Source organism: Epinephelus moara, chromosome 5 (assembly GCF_006386435.1).
Source record: "Epinephelus moara isolate mb chromosome 5, YSFRI_EMoa_1.0, whole genome shotgun sequence".
Taxonomy (NCBI): domain Eukaryota; kingdom Metazoa; phylum Chordata; class Actinopteri; order Perciformes; family Serranidae; genus Epinephelus; species Epinephelus moara.
This window is the reverse complement of record NC_065510.1, coordinates 27,946,876-27,962,944: the sequence shown is the minus strand read 5'-3', so window position 1 is coordinate 27,962,944 and position 16,069 is coordinate 27,946,876. Positions and strand designations below refer to the sequence as shown.

General features: G+C 40.6%; 1 protein-coding gene across 1 annotated transcript; it reads right to left on the bottom strand.

Moving 5' to 3' along the window:
• Positions 1–471: 471 nt before the first annotated feature.
• On the bottom strand, positions 472–15,989 carry LOC126390801 (titin-like). The gene is made up of 24 exons (XM_050045267.1): positions 15,849–15,989; positions 15,734–15,760; positions 15,221–15,511; positions 14,209–14,505; positions 13,842–14,114; positions 13,400–13,732; positions 12,209–12,262; positions 12,009–12,119; positions 11,881–11,905; positions 11,703–11,793; positions 10,711–10,727; positions 10,077–10,135; positions 8,945–8,971; positions 8,691–8,817; positions 8,432–8,607; positions 7,463–7,649; positions 5,018–5,124; positions 4,652–4,921; positions 4,267–4,572; positions 3,280–3,381; positions 3,158–3,185; positions 1,470–1,515; positions 1,283–1,348; positions 472–1,007 (listed from the first exon to the last, which is right to left on the bottom strand). Exons 1-24 carry the CDS (start codon positions 15,886–15,888, stop codon positions 924–926), a joined length of 3,144 nt encoding a protein of 1,047 aa, XP_049901224.1. The 5' UTR covers positions 15,889–15,989; the 3' UTR covers positions 472–923.
• Between the last annotated feature and the right edge of the window lie 80 nt (positions 15,990–16,069).

The window sequence follows — 16,069 nt, the reverse complement described above, 5'->3', positions numbered from 1 at the left end:
TAACCAAATATTTTATTAAAGTCACTTCCTCTTACACAACCAGAGTGTTTTTTTTTTACTTTCACCTTTAACTTGTATATTAAAAAATGCTGCGCTACATGACGCAGATAGTGTATGACATTTCTATTTTAAAAACAGAAATTATCTTGGATTTTCTAATTCCCAAAGGTCATGAACACATCAAGCAACAAATGCTTCTGTCAGGAAAAAAACATAACCAAATATTTCATTATTATTATTATTACTTTATTCTATGTTTCAAAATAAACTGTTTACACAAACTAACCAACATAGACAGGAGTGGAACAATTGAGGCTTTTTTTTTTACTTTCACCTTCAACTTTTACAAAAAAAAAATGCCTGTAAATTTTTATAAAAACATAAATTATCTTGAATTTTATATTTTTTAATGGTCTTTCTTGGACACATCATGTGCAACAAATGTCAGGAAAAAAACCCCACAACCAAATATTTCATTAAAATCACTTTATTCTATGTCTCATTTGCACAAACTAACCAGCATACACAACATTACTTCAGGATTACATTATCAGCTTTTAATGTTTAATTTTCAAATATCAAGGTGTACGATTTAAAAATCTAATAACTAATTCATGGTGGAGGGAGGATCATGCATTTTCCGCTGGTCACTCAGGGAGGCTCAGGGAAAAATACCTGTTGCTCCGGGAATAAAAAAAAACAACAAAAAAATCAGTCACATCCGAGCCACCCTGCTCCTCTGACAAGTAAAGAACAGTCCCTTAGGAGCCAGGATCATGTGACTGTTAACATTATTTTACCACCACAAACACTGCTGACATAGATAACCCAGTTCATCACACTGAAAAGACGTGACAGCACAAAGCATCATGAGCAGATGTTTATTTAACTACAACAGCCTGTGTTTACAGCAGTTTGACCCCTCAGGGTCCCTCAACTGGTTTGTCCTCCAAGGTCTTCTTCTCTTCCTCAATTTGGGGACATTCATCTGCAGAGGCCTCAGAAGCCTGAGGAGAGGACAGACAGATAAATAGTGGAGTTTGACTGCTTTGTGTAAATATCATCCTACCAACTGGGGTACATGCAGACCCCAGAGGTATACGTTTTGTCGTATCCCATAGGTGCGTCATTTTATCATTGCAGTTTGACACTTTGTCAGTCAGTTTCTTCATAATGGCTTCATATAATTGTTTTCTGTTTCTATTTTAATTAGTGCTTTGTACACATACACACAAGTACACATACACATAACAGAATTTAACAAACCAGCCCCTACTCTCACCTGATCAAATTCACCCTCTCTGGCTGCCACCACAACATCAGCATCTTCACTGTAGTCTGACAAATCCTGTAAGGAGGGAGAGCTCTCATCATTAATTATTTATCCTAATGGAGATGATCATGAAACTGGATCATGTGAGTGAAGTGAAAAGCTTTTGAAAGATGGAGATACAAAAATATTGACTCACCAGCTCTCCCTCATATGCAGCCACCATTTTCTCCATCTCCAAGCTCCTGAGAAAAAATAAGTTGTCACATAGAAAGAGACAGTTCACTCAAATCAAAAATACATATTTTTACTTTTCAGTGTAGTGCTATTAATCTAGATTGTATTCAGTGTTGGTGATATCGGCCGTAGAGATGTCTGCCTTCTCTCCAATATAATGGAACTAGATGACACTCGGCTTGTGGTGCTCAAACCCTCCAAAAATATATTTGAAAAACTCAACAGCAATGTCTCTTTAGCAATCCACATATCTTGCTGTGAGCACTTTCATGTAGGAGCTATTTTCTTTTTACAGAACTACACTTGCCAACCATACCACTGCACAGAAGGAAGTGGGCATCTACTGCTGGCTCACCTAGCACCACTGAGATAGCTAGCATACAGCTCAGCCGAGGAGGACGCCATTAATGTTTACATCTGACGCCATCATGAGCACAAGCCTCTCACCTATGAGTAGATATATGCTTCCTTCTGCGTAATGATATAGGTGGCAGGTTTAGTTTGGCAGAAAGAAAACACACCAAATCAATCTATACTGATAAATAGCACGACAGGTAAGAGGAAAAATATTTTTGATTTTGGGGTGAACTGTCCCTTGTAAACACCATTTTATTCCAATGGCATAAATGAATGTATTATAGGTCTAACTACACATGGTGATGTCGCTGTCACTGAGGTGACGGTCATTGACTGTGGTGTTTCTGGAACACCACCTAAATATAACATGATGAATTTTTTTAAGACTGATTCAGAGGTTTTTTTTTTACTTATCGTATTTAAATTTGACTTCTTCTGGCAAAGCTGTACCATTTTGATAAAGCAAGAATTAAAACCCTGGGCATTTCACATGACATCATCCTGTAACAAGACAATGTGAATGTGAGAAAAATAATGAGAGAATGAGAGCAATGGGAGAATTACTGACCATTCCAGACATTCAACATACAAGCTATAAACTTACTGAGCAGTATCAAGGATGTTTATGATGTTATGCACTTATGACACTGTGACTGTAAGCTGCACAAAACATTGTACACAACATTCACCACATAACCACATCCCCAGTTCAACCCCAGCCACATGTCTTTCTCTTCTCTCCCCATGTTTACTGTCAGTCTACAAGTTGTCAAACTGTTTAAAAAAGGGAAAAATCTCCCCAAAATGTACCTTATACCTCAAAATGTCCCCTAAGCCCACAGTTGATGTTGTGAGTCTTGATTGTGAACAAGAGGCCATATTTGGAACTTAAACAAAGCTCCTGTTGCAAGGTGTGTAGCGTGTTCACTTACAGCATCATTGCTACATAAATTAATATGTGACCATGAACAAACAAGACCATTGATGGACCTAATTTTATATTATTTGTTGATGTTTTGGATGCTGGCATGAAAGCTACTGTAGTGGATTTATGGCACACAGCAGGAAAACAGAAAGTAGTATTTCACATACAGCAGCACCAGCCATTGCTTCTTTTTATCTGTAGATGGTGAAGGAGCTCCCAACATGTTAATCATTCTTGGTAAATTATAAAAGAAACCTTACTGAGGATCAAGTGGCTCAGTTCTCTTTACAAGAGGAAGTAACAGTGTCATGTGAAGTGTGGTCATTTTTTTTCGAAATGTGTCAGACTGAAACAGAAAAATAACTCACAGAGACTTGTCTCCGTACACCCTTCGCCCTGAAACAACAGTTAAAAAAAAAAAAAAGACATTAATTCACAGTATCAATGATGAGGAAGCCACACCAGATAAAAACAGAACACTGAAACTCACTGAACATCACTCCAACCAAACAACAGACGGAGACCAGGAGAATCAGGGCTGTGAAACATCCAAAGACAACGGCCACCACCAGGGTAGGGAGGCGATTCAGCACTGGAGGAGCAGGAAGATAAAGAAGAGATAAAACCAAGGATGTTTTACTGAAAGGCAAAGGCACAGGTTTCATTTCAACATTGTGGGGGGACATATGAAACGGGCTGTTTGGGGTCCTCCCCCAGGAATTTTTAGAGGGCAAACACTTAGGGCCAATGCCAACACACCCCTTGCCCTAAGGCCTTAGCCCTTACCCGTCCGTATTGCGTGTTCACCTCTAGGGGTAGCGTGTCCCTGTTCTTGTTGGGTTAGAGGGGTAAGGGGAAGTGTTGGGGCTACATGGCCCTTCAAAGTGAGGTTTTTCAGAGGCACAAACCGAGTGTTATGAGAAATCATTGTCAAGATGGCTGCACAAACAACAAAAGAAACCCACAAATCTATTTCCTTCTTTAATAAAGATGAAAAATTACGATAACCATTGTGCAATCTTTGTTTAATGTTGTTTCAATGTATTATGATCCTTTTCTATATGGCAAGCAAAAAAAAAGAAATCACTAGTATGCCGTTGTCACGTTAGCTAATTAGCTAGGATTGGACAGTCCCGCATTCTAACACATTTCCATGTCGCCCACTACTCCTTGTGACTTGGTTCCAAGGGCCAGGTGGCACTCAAAAATTAGGGAGATAATGTCATACGGCTGTAATTTCCTGAATTCTGGTGAATTTTTTTTGCGTGACTTTGTACATTTACTGCATCAATTAATGGTGGAAATTTCTTCAGTTTCCTCTGCTACTTTCATGTTCAAGTATCGAGGGGAACGTGTCCCCTGTGTCGCCCCCCCCCCAATAATCATTTGTGGTAACACGGTAAAGTGGCATGACTAATTAATATATTAATGGTCATTTATGGGTGAAGCATTCCCTAAATCAATGAATCATCTGTACCGTCTTTATCCAAGTACCGCCTCTTGCTGCTTATGGCGGTGGTGTTGTCAAAGCTGTCTGACACTTCACAGTGGTACGTTCCGGTGCTGCTCCTCCCTACAGACAGCAGGAGTACAGACTGCTCTGGGAGCTGGTTGACCACATAGTAGAAGCTTCCTCGGTCATGTAGGAGGGTTGTGTTGATGAACCACTGGTATCGTGGAAAAGATCCCTTCGCCGCCTTGCAGTAGAGCCTCAGGCTGGTCACAGCGTAGTTTTCTCCAGTGTCATAGTCGTAATGCATCTTCACAGGCCCACCAACCGGGACTGTGGAGACATTGTGGATCAAAAACAGACATCATGGACAAACATTAAAATAAGGTAGTCTGTCAAACAATTCACATACCAACTTCAAGGGGAATCCATTCACTGTATTGGGTCCGGTCTCCATTGTTTGCCTGGCACTGCAGCCATCCCAAGTGCCTGTCCAAGACCACTGGAACCTCAAATGCAGCATTTGTCTCTTCAGCTGTCAAACTGGCAACCAATTCTGTCCTGTTGTATAGTGAAAATGTGATAGGCAGAGCCCCTTTGGTTGACTGACAGGCGACTATGGCAGAATATTGGGAATCTTCCTTTGATACGGTGAAGGAGATGTCAGGGACTGACACCACGTCTGAGGGAGTAAGATGAAGCAGAATGTTACTTTGCTCAAAGACACCATGTCATGGCTGTAAAATCTGAACCTGTTAGTGTATTCACGACAGCTAACCTTTGACTGTGATTAAAACTTCAGAGCTGTTTGTGGTGAAGAATTGGGTGTTGTTGAAGTTGTTGGTGGCGACACACTTGTAGGAGCCGCTGTCTTTGGAAGTAGTCCTGAGGGTGACACGTAATGGTTTCGGTAACTTTTCTTTTATATGTTCAGTTGAAAATGAGCATGCTCAGTGGCCTCCATGATAAAGGAGTTCCTTCTTAGACAGTGTTGAACACGTTTGTTGAGGAAAATGACTCACAGAACACATGAACTTGCTTAATCAAGAGATGCAACAAGGCTTTTTAGCAACTACTTTGGTTTTTGGTCACAACAATTTCTAATGCAGAACTCTGATTTTTCACACAAACATCAGGTTTACAATTCTCTTGGTCTTACGTAACTCAGCATGAAACAACACGTTCTTAGATTTCTGTTTGTCTACAGATTAAGCAACAAGAAACATCACGTTACAGTGCAAATAGACAACTTTTTTTAAAAACTTAGAATCATGAATTAAACGTTGATTGCACCATGTAATGGCTATAGAATAACGACACCATCTCTATTTAGATTGGTTCCCTGTAAGCCTCACTCACAATGTAATTCTGTCTGCCATCAGGTGCGATCTCCTGCAAACATTAAGGTTAAATTTAAGTCACAAAGGAAGTGCGTCAAATGATGTGCAGAAAAGGAGGAGGATCGCATTTTTGTTTCCCCAGTAGCTATCGGCTGGTATCCCCAGTTACCACAGAATATCAGTGTAAGTCCTTAACAGTTACTCTCCCCAGTAGAGGAAATGGCAAATGGAAGAACAACCAAAGTAAGGCGATATTTATACTTCTACATTGAGTCGACGGCATTGCTACGACATCCTTCATCCTTCTGGGATTTATACTAAGGGATTTATCCTGGCTTCATATGAGCAGAGGAAATCTCTGCTCGTCACTAGGCTAATTTATACAGTATAAGATGCCATAGGCTTGTGCTAATAAAGTTAGCATGTTGTATTTGTTTGGAAAACTTGTTCAGTAAAAGACAGTTGTTTTGTCGGTGAACCTTGTGAGTTGCAATGGAGCCAAATTATGTGGTGTTACCTTTGCTAAATGTTGCTGTTGTCCCTGGCTTTAGAGGAATGCTATGCTAATTTATACACTCTAAAATGCCATAGGCATCTGTGTCCAGATAAAGAACGCTGTGAGTTGTAGTGAAGCCAATTTGTGTACTTGTGCTTGAAATTGTTTCTATTAAGCCATGTTTAATGTGTGTTTTGAATCCACTAAACTTTACAGCACTTCACAGAAACCTCTGCTGCTGACTGGAGGTTTAACTGCTGAGTGACACAGACACACTACTGCACAAGTATAAATGCTCACAATGGCGTAGGCAATGTGCATAGGCTATGGCGTAGGGTCTGCTGCACAAGTATAGATCCTGTTTAACTATGGAAACTGTGGTAGCTGCTTGGCTCTGAAGAAAAAAAGCTATCTGGTTGTCTCTGCGACAGAAGCAACAATAACACCAATTTGAAAGGCTAGGGGGTGGAGTTAAAAAGTTGTCTGTTTCCACTGTAATTAGTGAGTTTTAGGCTAGCTGGCTGTGTCCAGTCTTTACACTCAGCTTATATGCTGCATCAAAGTCACATCGTTTAAACTGTCACCAAAGAGGGGGAAAAAGAATCACGTCAGCCTCCAACTTGTAGTTCAGAGTTAGAGATATTGGGTATTGCTGATACCAACAATATCTCACACAACAGTGATTGCAGCATTAGCCTATAGCTCCATAGGTAACATAAGAATCTCAGCATGATATCAAATTTACATCTAACTCTTGGCAAAATAAAACATAAGCAAAATATCAAACTGCTCCTTTAATAATTCTCACACTCCTCAGGTTAGTCATATTCTACTTTTCTTACTTCTACTGAAAGTTTTTAAAAAAAAAAATTCACTCTATTGTCATTAACACACAGGTCCGAAATACACACACGCACAAACAGGACCTATACATGCACAAAGTGGAGAGATGTCAGAGTGAGGGGGCTGCCTTGGTCAGGCACCCCGAGTGATTGGGGGCTTCAGTGCCTTGCTCAAGGATGCCTCAGCAGTGCCCAGGAGGTGAACTGGCATCTCTCCAGCCACCAGTCCACGCTCCGTATCTGATACGTACAGGGACTTGACAGGTGACCCTCCGGTTCCCAACCCAAGTCCCTATGGACTGAGCTACTGCTGTTACATACCCACATTGTTATTCTTGCCTGCCAACCACCCAGAATCACCACTGCAACCACCTAACAGCAACACTCCACCATCAGCCCCTTAGGAAACACCCTCTATGGCCCTAGTTTTATGTCTGCATCACACACGGTACAAAATGGTTAACAATTACCAAATAAATCATTCATCTGCTCACAACACCATATCAACCACGTGGTAATGCAGAAGCGGCTGTCCAGAGACTGACCTGTCTATCCAGAGACTGTCATTTGCAAAATGGTGGAGAGGAGACTGAGAGATAGGCCGACCATTCAGCAGCCACTTGTAGGAAACGTGAGTTCCAGCGGTAATATTACAGCGTAGCTTCAGTGTCTTCCCCTCAAAAAACTTCACTGGACCTGAAAGGATGTCGATCTTTGCACCTTTTACTGGTTCTGCAAGACAGACACAGCAACAGTAGACTGTTACTGCAGAACTATATTACATAAGACTGTATTATATCATGCACCAGGTTGGGGTTATATTTGTGTGTGTGTGTGTGTGTGTGTGTGTATGTGCGTGTGAATATTAAAGTGTATATATAGGTGTGTGTGTATGAGTATGTATACACAGAGAGCCTCTCTATGAGCTGATAAGAGAGGATATTTTTTGTTTGTTTTTTATTGTCATGGTATGCTGTTGCATAGGCATAGTGGGGTGGTGTGTGTGTGTGTGTGTGTGTGTGTGCGTGCGCGCGTGTGTGTGTGTGTGTGTGTGTGTGTAAGAAAATAAAAGACATTTACACAATAAATTGATGCAGAAAAGGCGCAAATTGCAGGAAATTGAATTGCATGCAGGAAATTATACGTTTGATGCTCAAAATTTTCTAAACCATTTCTCCCTAAACCCTCATTTCATATGTTGAGTGCAGATGCATGTGTTAAATTATCACAGTGCAGATGTAATATTCTAGGAACCCTTTCTTTTGTCCTTCCCTGTATCAAACCAGGTAAAAGTCTCACTGGGATTAAAAAGTTTTTTAAGAAAGACTTAGCCCAGATGCAGTTCACAGTAAAAGCAGTGAAACAATTATAAAAGTAACATGCCCAAGCTAAGAAAAATGTTATCTTAGACTTGATGAACACATGCCCTTTGAGTTTTGTTTTCTAATTGTGTCGAGCTTTTACAAACATAAATGCACGTACTGGTACAAGGAAGCAATAAAAAAGAGACTCACCAATAACCTTCAGATAGTGTGTGTAGCTGACAGTGGGCTCTATGTCAGAGTTGTTCTGAGCCTTGGCCACACACTCCAGATTGCCCTCATGGTAAGTTTTGACTAAGATGGGGATGACTGCAGCCACCCTATCCATGGAGGAGTATTCGCCCAGCAACTTGTCATGGTTATCCTCCCTAGAAACGGTTGATACTTAGAGGGATTTTCTATAATTACTCTGTTAATGCACTGATTAGATTTAATCTGAACAAATACTCACTTATATAACTGGAACAGGACAGTGTCATTCCATGGGTAGGTATTCAGTGCACACTCAAACTCTACAGCGCTTTTCACCAATGCCTCTGAAGGGCCAATAAGTACTGGACGCTCCAGAGTTACCTGACCTATCAATACAATAAAACAGAATAAAACAAAACTGCACAAACACTCAACAGAAAGAATCAGGAGCTACAAAATGACACTAATTGACTAGACATGCACTAACACACACTCAAACAACAACTGACTTACTGCTCTCCTTGAGACAGTAGCACAACCCTGTAGAGAGTGAGAAGATATTAAATCAATTACAAGAGTTTCAAATTGTGAAATACTAAGTGTGCTGCAGTGCATTTAATGTTTAGCATCTTACCCAGTGTGACCACAAAGAGGGAAGGAAACATTCTTGAAGAAAAATTGCCTAATACTACTGAACACGTCAAATGCGATTACGCTACACTGTGTTATGATGGAGTTTTAACAGTGGTTAGTGGCACTGTGGGTGAAAAAAATTCACACACGCACTTAGAAACATGTGCAGATAGCTGATAGTGATACACCTCCCTGCGGTACCCGTCCTCGTAACGCCTTAAGATGTCAAGTCAAGTCATTTACTCACTGGTGTTATACATAGTCTGTGTGTGTCGCAAACAAAATTATATAAACTATAAAACGATTAAATTAATTGAATAATTTCTTAATTTGCACTGGGGCCCATCATATTAGCGTGCACTGGGGCCTGTTGTAACTACCTTACACCACTGTGCAGGGATGCAGGGGACACGTCCTCCTCAATATTTAGAACATGTGCATTTGTCCCCAAAAAATAAAAACATTAAAGTGGCAGAGGATTTTAAAGAACTGCTAGAATGTGAATCATAGATGGAACAATGCCTCCAGTAATGTGGGTGGTGCCAATATCCAACCTCAAATGCAGTGGTTTGCATCTGCCATTAATTTAAAAGAAGATGAAACAACTATGCAGGATTAAAGGAAAGGCGTACTATGGCAATTCCACCTTAAGTTGGTGCATAAAAATTCATCAGACCGCAGAAAATAAAGTGTGTGATGCTCAGACTTTAATCAATATGTATGTCCCACCAAATGATGAAACAAAAAACCTTTGCCCTTGTTGTTATGTTAGATTTTGAAAATGTGAATTTCAAAGCAACGTAAGTCAGGAATCATAGAGCTCCCCAGGAATGAGTCCTAAAACCCGGTAATGAGTTAGTATTTTAGCACACATTTTAGCACTTTCCTTGCCTCAGTCAGTGGGTTTTTTAAGTGGGTTTTTGGTTAGATGCCTGAAATAAGGTCTGTAATTAACACAAGCTGAAGAGACTTCTACGTTTTGTTCTATGACATAAAATATGCCAGTAAATACCTTGCTTGTAAATTTTGAAGCTTTTAAGTGCCTTACAGAAGGTGGTTGCTAACAAGTGGCTAAATGAGACAACAGAGAGTCATCATGCTTTTGTCAACACGGCTTCACAGTCTTGTTATGGTGGCAACGTTAAGTCATGCAACTGTGGTGTTAAATGTTTGTGTGCCACAGAGCTTATTTTTTGCAATAGTACAAAATCTAATGGAAAAATTCCAATGGATTTTTGATGAGGGAACCAAGCCGATGGTAGCTTTTACATCAGCCTACAGAAAAATGTCACCCCTGGGGCACTCTATTGTGAAGAGGTGAAGGTGTAATCAAGCATAATTTCTTTGACTGGTTTGATTGAAAAAAAAAGACAACAAAACATCCCTTAGAATTTAATTTATTTTATTTAATTTTTATTTGCAAACACATGACAATATACAGTAATTTTGCTTGAAATAAAATCTGTTACTATTTTTAATTGAATGTTCCACCAGTTTCTTATAAGCAATTTGGCAGCTCAGGAAAATTCCTAATTTCCATACCTGCAGAACAATAAAATATGACTGCAGACTAAAAATAAAATAATGAACAACTTTCATGAAGAGATGATCGATTTGACGGGAGGTGCAGGTTCTTCCTGTGTCACACTGTGATCTCTACGATCTAAAAGAGAGAGAGAGCAGTCATTTTATTTCAGTGCACACAGAGATCGTTAATAAACGTCAAATCTGATATGTATTTGTTTGTCCATTCTTTAACAGTTGCTTTTGTTTTATATGGATGTAAAGTTTCTGAACAGGTAACACTTTGATTTACATGTCCGCAACTTCCTTATAATTTCTTTGAAGATGGAAGAAACATTGTAATTTGGTACAGTTATAGAGAAAAATGTCTTACTATACTCACCTGTGTTGAGCTTATTAGCATTTTTTTTTAATTTCCAGAGGAATTTCCTGAAAAGCCATACATTTTTAATTGTATGCTTGTCTGTGGACAAATGTCACAATTTTGCATATTGTGCAGGCCTGCGGTGCACTGACTTAAAAACTCTTTAAGTTACAATTGAAAGTACTGTATTTCCTTAATAGTTTCCTGATTATTTTGTCAAAAGATTCCTGATGACAATTATTCGAATTTGTACTAATAGAGAAAATAGCCCCAATGTTGAATTAATTTTCCATTGATTAATTCCAATTAATTGCTATTGTATCCTTGAGAGTCTTTTGGCAAAAATGTCAAATATATGAAATGTGTGTCCTGGTGAGCGTACAATTCAAACTATATATGTAAAATAAGGTTTCCAATAATGAATGAATAATTCAATAATATTTGCTTTGGTTTAAATGGAGCAGTACCTTCAAGGAAATTCCTATTTTCTCTATAATTAGTACCATGCTGTGTAGTTCTGTCCAGAAAACGTCATAGCAAATGGGATATTGTTACTGTTGTAAAATAAAGCACTATTGTGTCCATTCTTTCTATAATTACTACCCAGTTATAAAGTATTTTCGGGAACTTTACAGTTACATATCACTTCCTTTCTATAGAAAAGTGTTACAGGACAGTATGACACTGATTCAAAATCATTGTGTTTACATGAGTGTTGTGCTCTGTTTGGTGGTTTTCAAGCCTGTATACCTCATTCTGAACATCGAAGTCTATAGACGAAGTATCTTCCTCTTTGCTTCCTGACTGGGACCTGGGTGCAGACTGAGGAAGTGCGCCAGAACTGGGAATGGAAGGCACACACACTGTTAAATAGATTGATTTTAGCTACAAAAAAAAAGGAAAAAAAGTCCATAAAGATAAAACATACTTTGTTGTGACAATGTGGGCATGAGCTGTGAAAAAAATGAGAAATGGAGACATCAGAATAGTTCATACAAATTCGGCTACGCATTTAAAGTCAGCTGATTTGTCCCTCACACATTAACAAACACACACCTTGCTTGTGTTCAAACATCTTGTACACGCAGCCTACACCCACTGCCAACATCAGAAGAAGGAAGCAGCAGAACACTATGGTAATGACCTCTGTGGTGTTCATGGAAACCTCTGTGGAAGAGAAGGGACACATCCAGTGAAGTATTACATACTGTAGAGGCAGCACGTAAGGCATCTAAATATACAGTATGTGCTTTTACTTGGTAGTGTTTCAGTGGCAGATGTTGCTCGAGGCATGGAGCAAAGGATCCTGTCTGATCACGAGTAACAAGTGTGTTGGGGTACAGTGAAGAGCACAGAGACAACACAAGACAAGACAAGATAAGACATGATAAGACAAGAAAAGACAAGACAAGAGGAAAGTTATAAAAAGGCACATGACAAATGTTAAGTTGAGTCCGTATTCAAAAGAGTTACACAATAAGATTGAGAGCACTTCCATATCTGTACGGTAAATATGTGGATGGCAGCTGATTAGCTTAGCTTAGCATAAACACTGGAAAGTGAAAACAGCCAGCCTGGCTCTCTCCAAAGGTAAAACCACCTCTAAAGAAAACCAGTTAATACATTATATATTGTTTGTTAAACCTGTACAAAAAAAAATGGAAGTGTAAAAGTGAAAATTTGGCATCTTACAGAGGGTTACATGCCAGACTACTTCTCAACCCAGAGCCTTAACTGGGGACTGCCCATTGTTCAGACAACCCAAAATTCTGAAGCCCCTTTAGTCTGAAAAATGTCCCACTCGACCAAAAGCCCATTTCTCCAACAGCCCATTATCCCAAAGATCTATGCTTATTGCTCTGAAGTCCAGACTCTCCGAAAATCCACATTGACTGGAGTTAAATGACCAAACCGCCAGAACAAATGTTTGCATTTCATGTTTCTGTAAACCACAGATTTGTTACTTTTGTACATTATTTTGTAGCTGATACGTTGAACATTAATGTTTCTCAACAACACTGTGATGAATGTGTGGTTAGGTTTAAGAAGAAAAACTACTACTACTACATTTTGGCCTAAAATATCTGCGTGTGGTGGCAAAAAAAGGACGAACAAGAGAAGGAGGGGCATGCCATCAAAAAATAGCGATCACCCCATTGTGACAGCAAAACTCGATTGAATGAACATGTTTATTAGTAAGCTTTAGAGTGTTATTCTGTGACCTTTGGACAGAGGCGGGCTAGCTGTTTCCCCCATTTGCAGTCTTTATGCTAAGCTAAGTTAACTGGCATCTGGCGGTATCTTATTTACTGTACAGACATGAGCATGGTATCAATCTTATCGTCTTAGCAAGTCTGGGTAAGCAAACAAATAAGCACATTTCCCAGAAATGTTAAACTACTCCTTCAAGATTACTTTAATTGGACACCTAATTTTAATCTTTTCACCTGTTGCTTGGACCCACACAGCTGCACTCTCCACCCAGGGCCCGGAGTCATCATAGCTGTCCCTGGCCCTGCAGCGGTAATGCCCAGACTCCTCTGGACGGAGCGTGGCTAGAACAAGGGTTTGTCTATGTGTAGATAGAGCATAGTGAGACAAGACAGACTGAATATGGGAGTCCATATATGTCTCAGGGGGAAGGACAGAGTCATTCAAGAGCCAGGAGACGTAAGGGAAGGTTCCTCTGCTGACTTGACAGCTCAACCTGGCAGCAGCCAGTTTGGAGTCAGCGCTGTAGAGATATTCAACCTCCACTTTCGCATCACCTCTGACTGGGACTGGGCAAACGGAGGGGAAGAGAAGGAAATAAAGATTAACAAAGAGTGGAAGGAAAGGAAGGCAATCACAGAGAGACTTATTTCTTTCACATTTCTGTGTAGCTCATACCCACTTCCAGAGTCACAGGATCACTCATCAACTTCTGCACCTCAGTATTCACCCGACATTGAGCCATGCCCATGTCCTGCCCGGGCACCATGGTGACAGGGAACCAGGCAGTGAGGGATTCAGTAGCTGTGACAGATCCCACCTCTTCGTCATCTATTAAAAGCGAGATGTTGACTGGGAGACTCCCTCTTGTTGACCAGCAGGTCACGTTTGCACGGTGACTGGCTCCCTCTTTCAAGATTGAGAAAGAGATTCTTGGCTTGGAAACGTAGACTGGTGGAGGAATAAAGAGGGGGGAAGATGGGAAGATACATGTGAAACAAATCTAACCAACATTTCAGACAGGTGTTTTTTTGTTGATACACACCTTTGACTGTCACCTGGAACTCAAAGCTGCTGGAAAACCTCCTGGTGTCCTGCACCGTGGACCAAGCCATGCAAGAATACCATCCCGCATGTTCTGGAGTCACATTCTTCATCACTAGCTTGTTACCAGTGAGGTGAAGAAGGGGAGAGGTTGAAGACGTCACTTCCCTCCTGTTGAAAAACCAGGTGTAGGAAAGGTGGGACCCCTTTGAGACGTTGCAGCTCAGTACGATGTGTGACCCCTCATATACCACGGGGGGGAAGGGTTCAGAAGTCACTCTGGTGTTCGATGCTGGAGCTAGAGGTTAGAATGATAGATGGTTGGGGAGGAGAGAAAAAAGTCAGATTTGGGATTTTTGTTGTCCAGTAAAGTAACCGTGATATTAAAAGTTCTATGTGGACTTTTCAGTCATCTAAGCCCCTAAACCATTTTTAAAATTATGTTTAAAACATTATGGTTTGGGTTAAAATTAAATGATTTCTGACAGAAAGCCCTGAAGACAAACTTATCCCATGTGCCCAAATACCTGTAAAACTAATGACATTCCCATCAGCCTCAGCTGTCAGCCTACTTTGTGTTTTATGCTGTTTGACCCTTCGCTAAGTTGTGCAGATGACGGTGTTTAGCTTCCCCTGGTGCTCACTGCCTGTCCACCCAGCGGAGGTCTGGCAGCTTGTGGCACGAGGGAAAGCCAAACATCGTTCATCTGCACACACTGCAATGACACACAGCTGGTTGAATATCAGCAAAGTTTCCCTTTATATTCATCTATTTCGCCGGTGATGTGGTGGTTCTCTTTCACACAGTGAACTGTGCCTATAGTTAAGCTTTAGCTCCTGTTTTTGTGCCTGAATGAGCTTTTTTGTTTTCCAGTGCAGTTAGTTACAGTGAGGGCTCCATGCTCGCTCCGACAGATTGACGGACCAACACAAAGAGTCAAATGCTTCACATGGTAACTTTAAAGCTCTAACAGCATGAATGCTTTTTCTGTCTCTGCGTATCTTTTACTCACTGACTACACTCAGCTTGATGCTGTTGCTGACTCCTGTGCTTTCTCCTGCCGTGGCTTTACAGTGGTACGACCCCTCTGATGTTGCAGCAACTTTCAGGAAGAACAAAGCACGTTGGTCTTCTTGGAGATCAGCGGCTGTGTCAATCACAACATCACCATCGTCCAGCTCCAGCAGCAGCTCGTAGGTGACTGGCAGAGAGGAGTGAGGTGCATTACACCGGAAAGCCACCCCCGAGCCAAGGTAGGCCATGTCAGGACCAGTAAGCACTGGGCGAAGAGAGATCGATCCACCTGAAGAAAGACATGAAACACTGGATGGAGCCCTGAAATTTACCCATAACACCTTTTTTAATAGAATATGAGCAGATACAGCTACCGAAGCATTTTATTTCAGGTTATGAGATCAAAGAATAATATCTGAAAACTGAGTATCTGAACCACTGAGGACAAACTTTAGATGTCACAGCCAGCTGAGCTCCATATCTCACATAAGCACCTCTGCAACAAACTTACTTATCTTGCTGAAGAAACTTGCCAGAGCTGAAAAAAACACACGTTACAGTAAGAATATTAAACCAATAAATAATTAATACATGCAGCCATTTTAAAGCGATGTTGACTAACTCACCCAAAATTGGCAGCAAATTATGGGTCCGTAGATTCTTCATAACAGTGCTCCGTATTTATCTTGGACATTGTTTTTCTAGCTCGGTTCAGTGTGTGCACGTTTGTGTGTGTGTGCGTGTGTGGTTATGTGGATGCGTTTGTGTGTGTAAAAGCTAGGGGTGTTTCACGTGTGTTGCAAGTAGATAACATATAAGGCTGCGTGTTTGGTTTCATTTTAAGTAA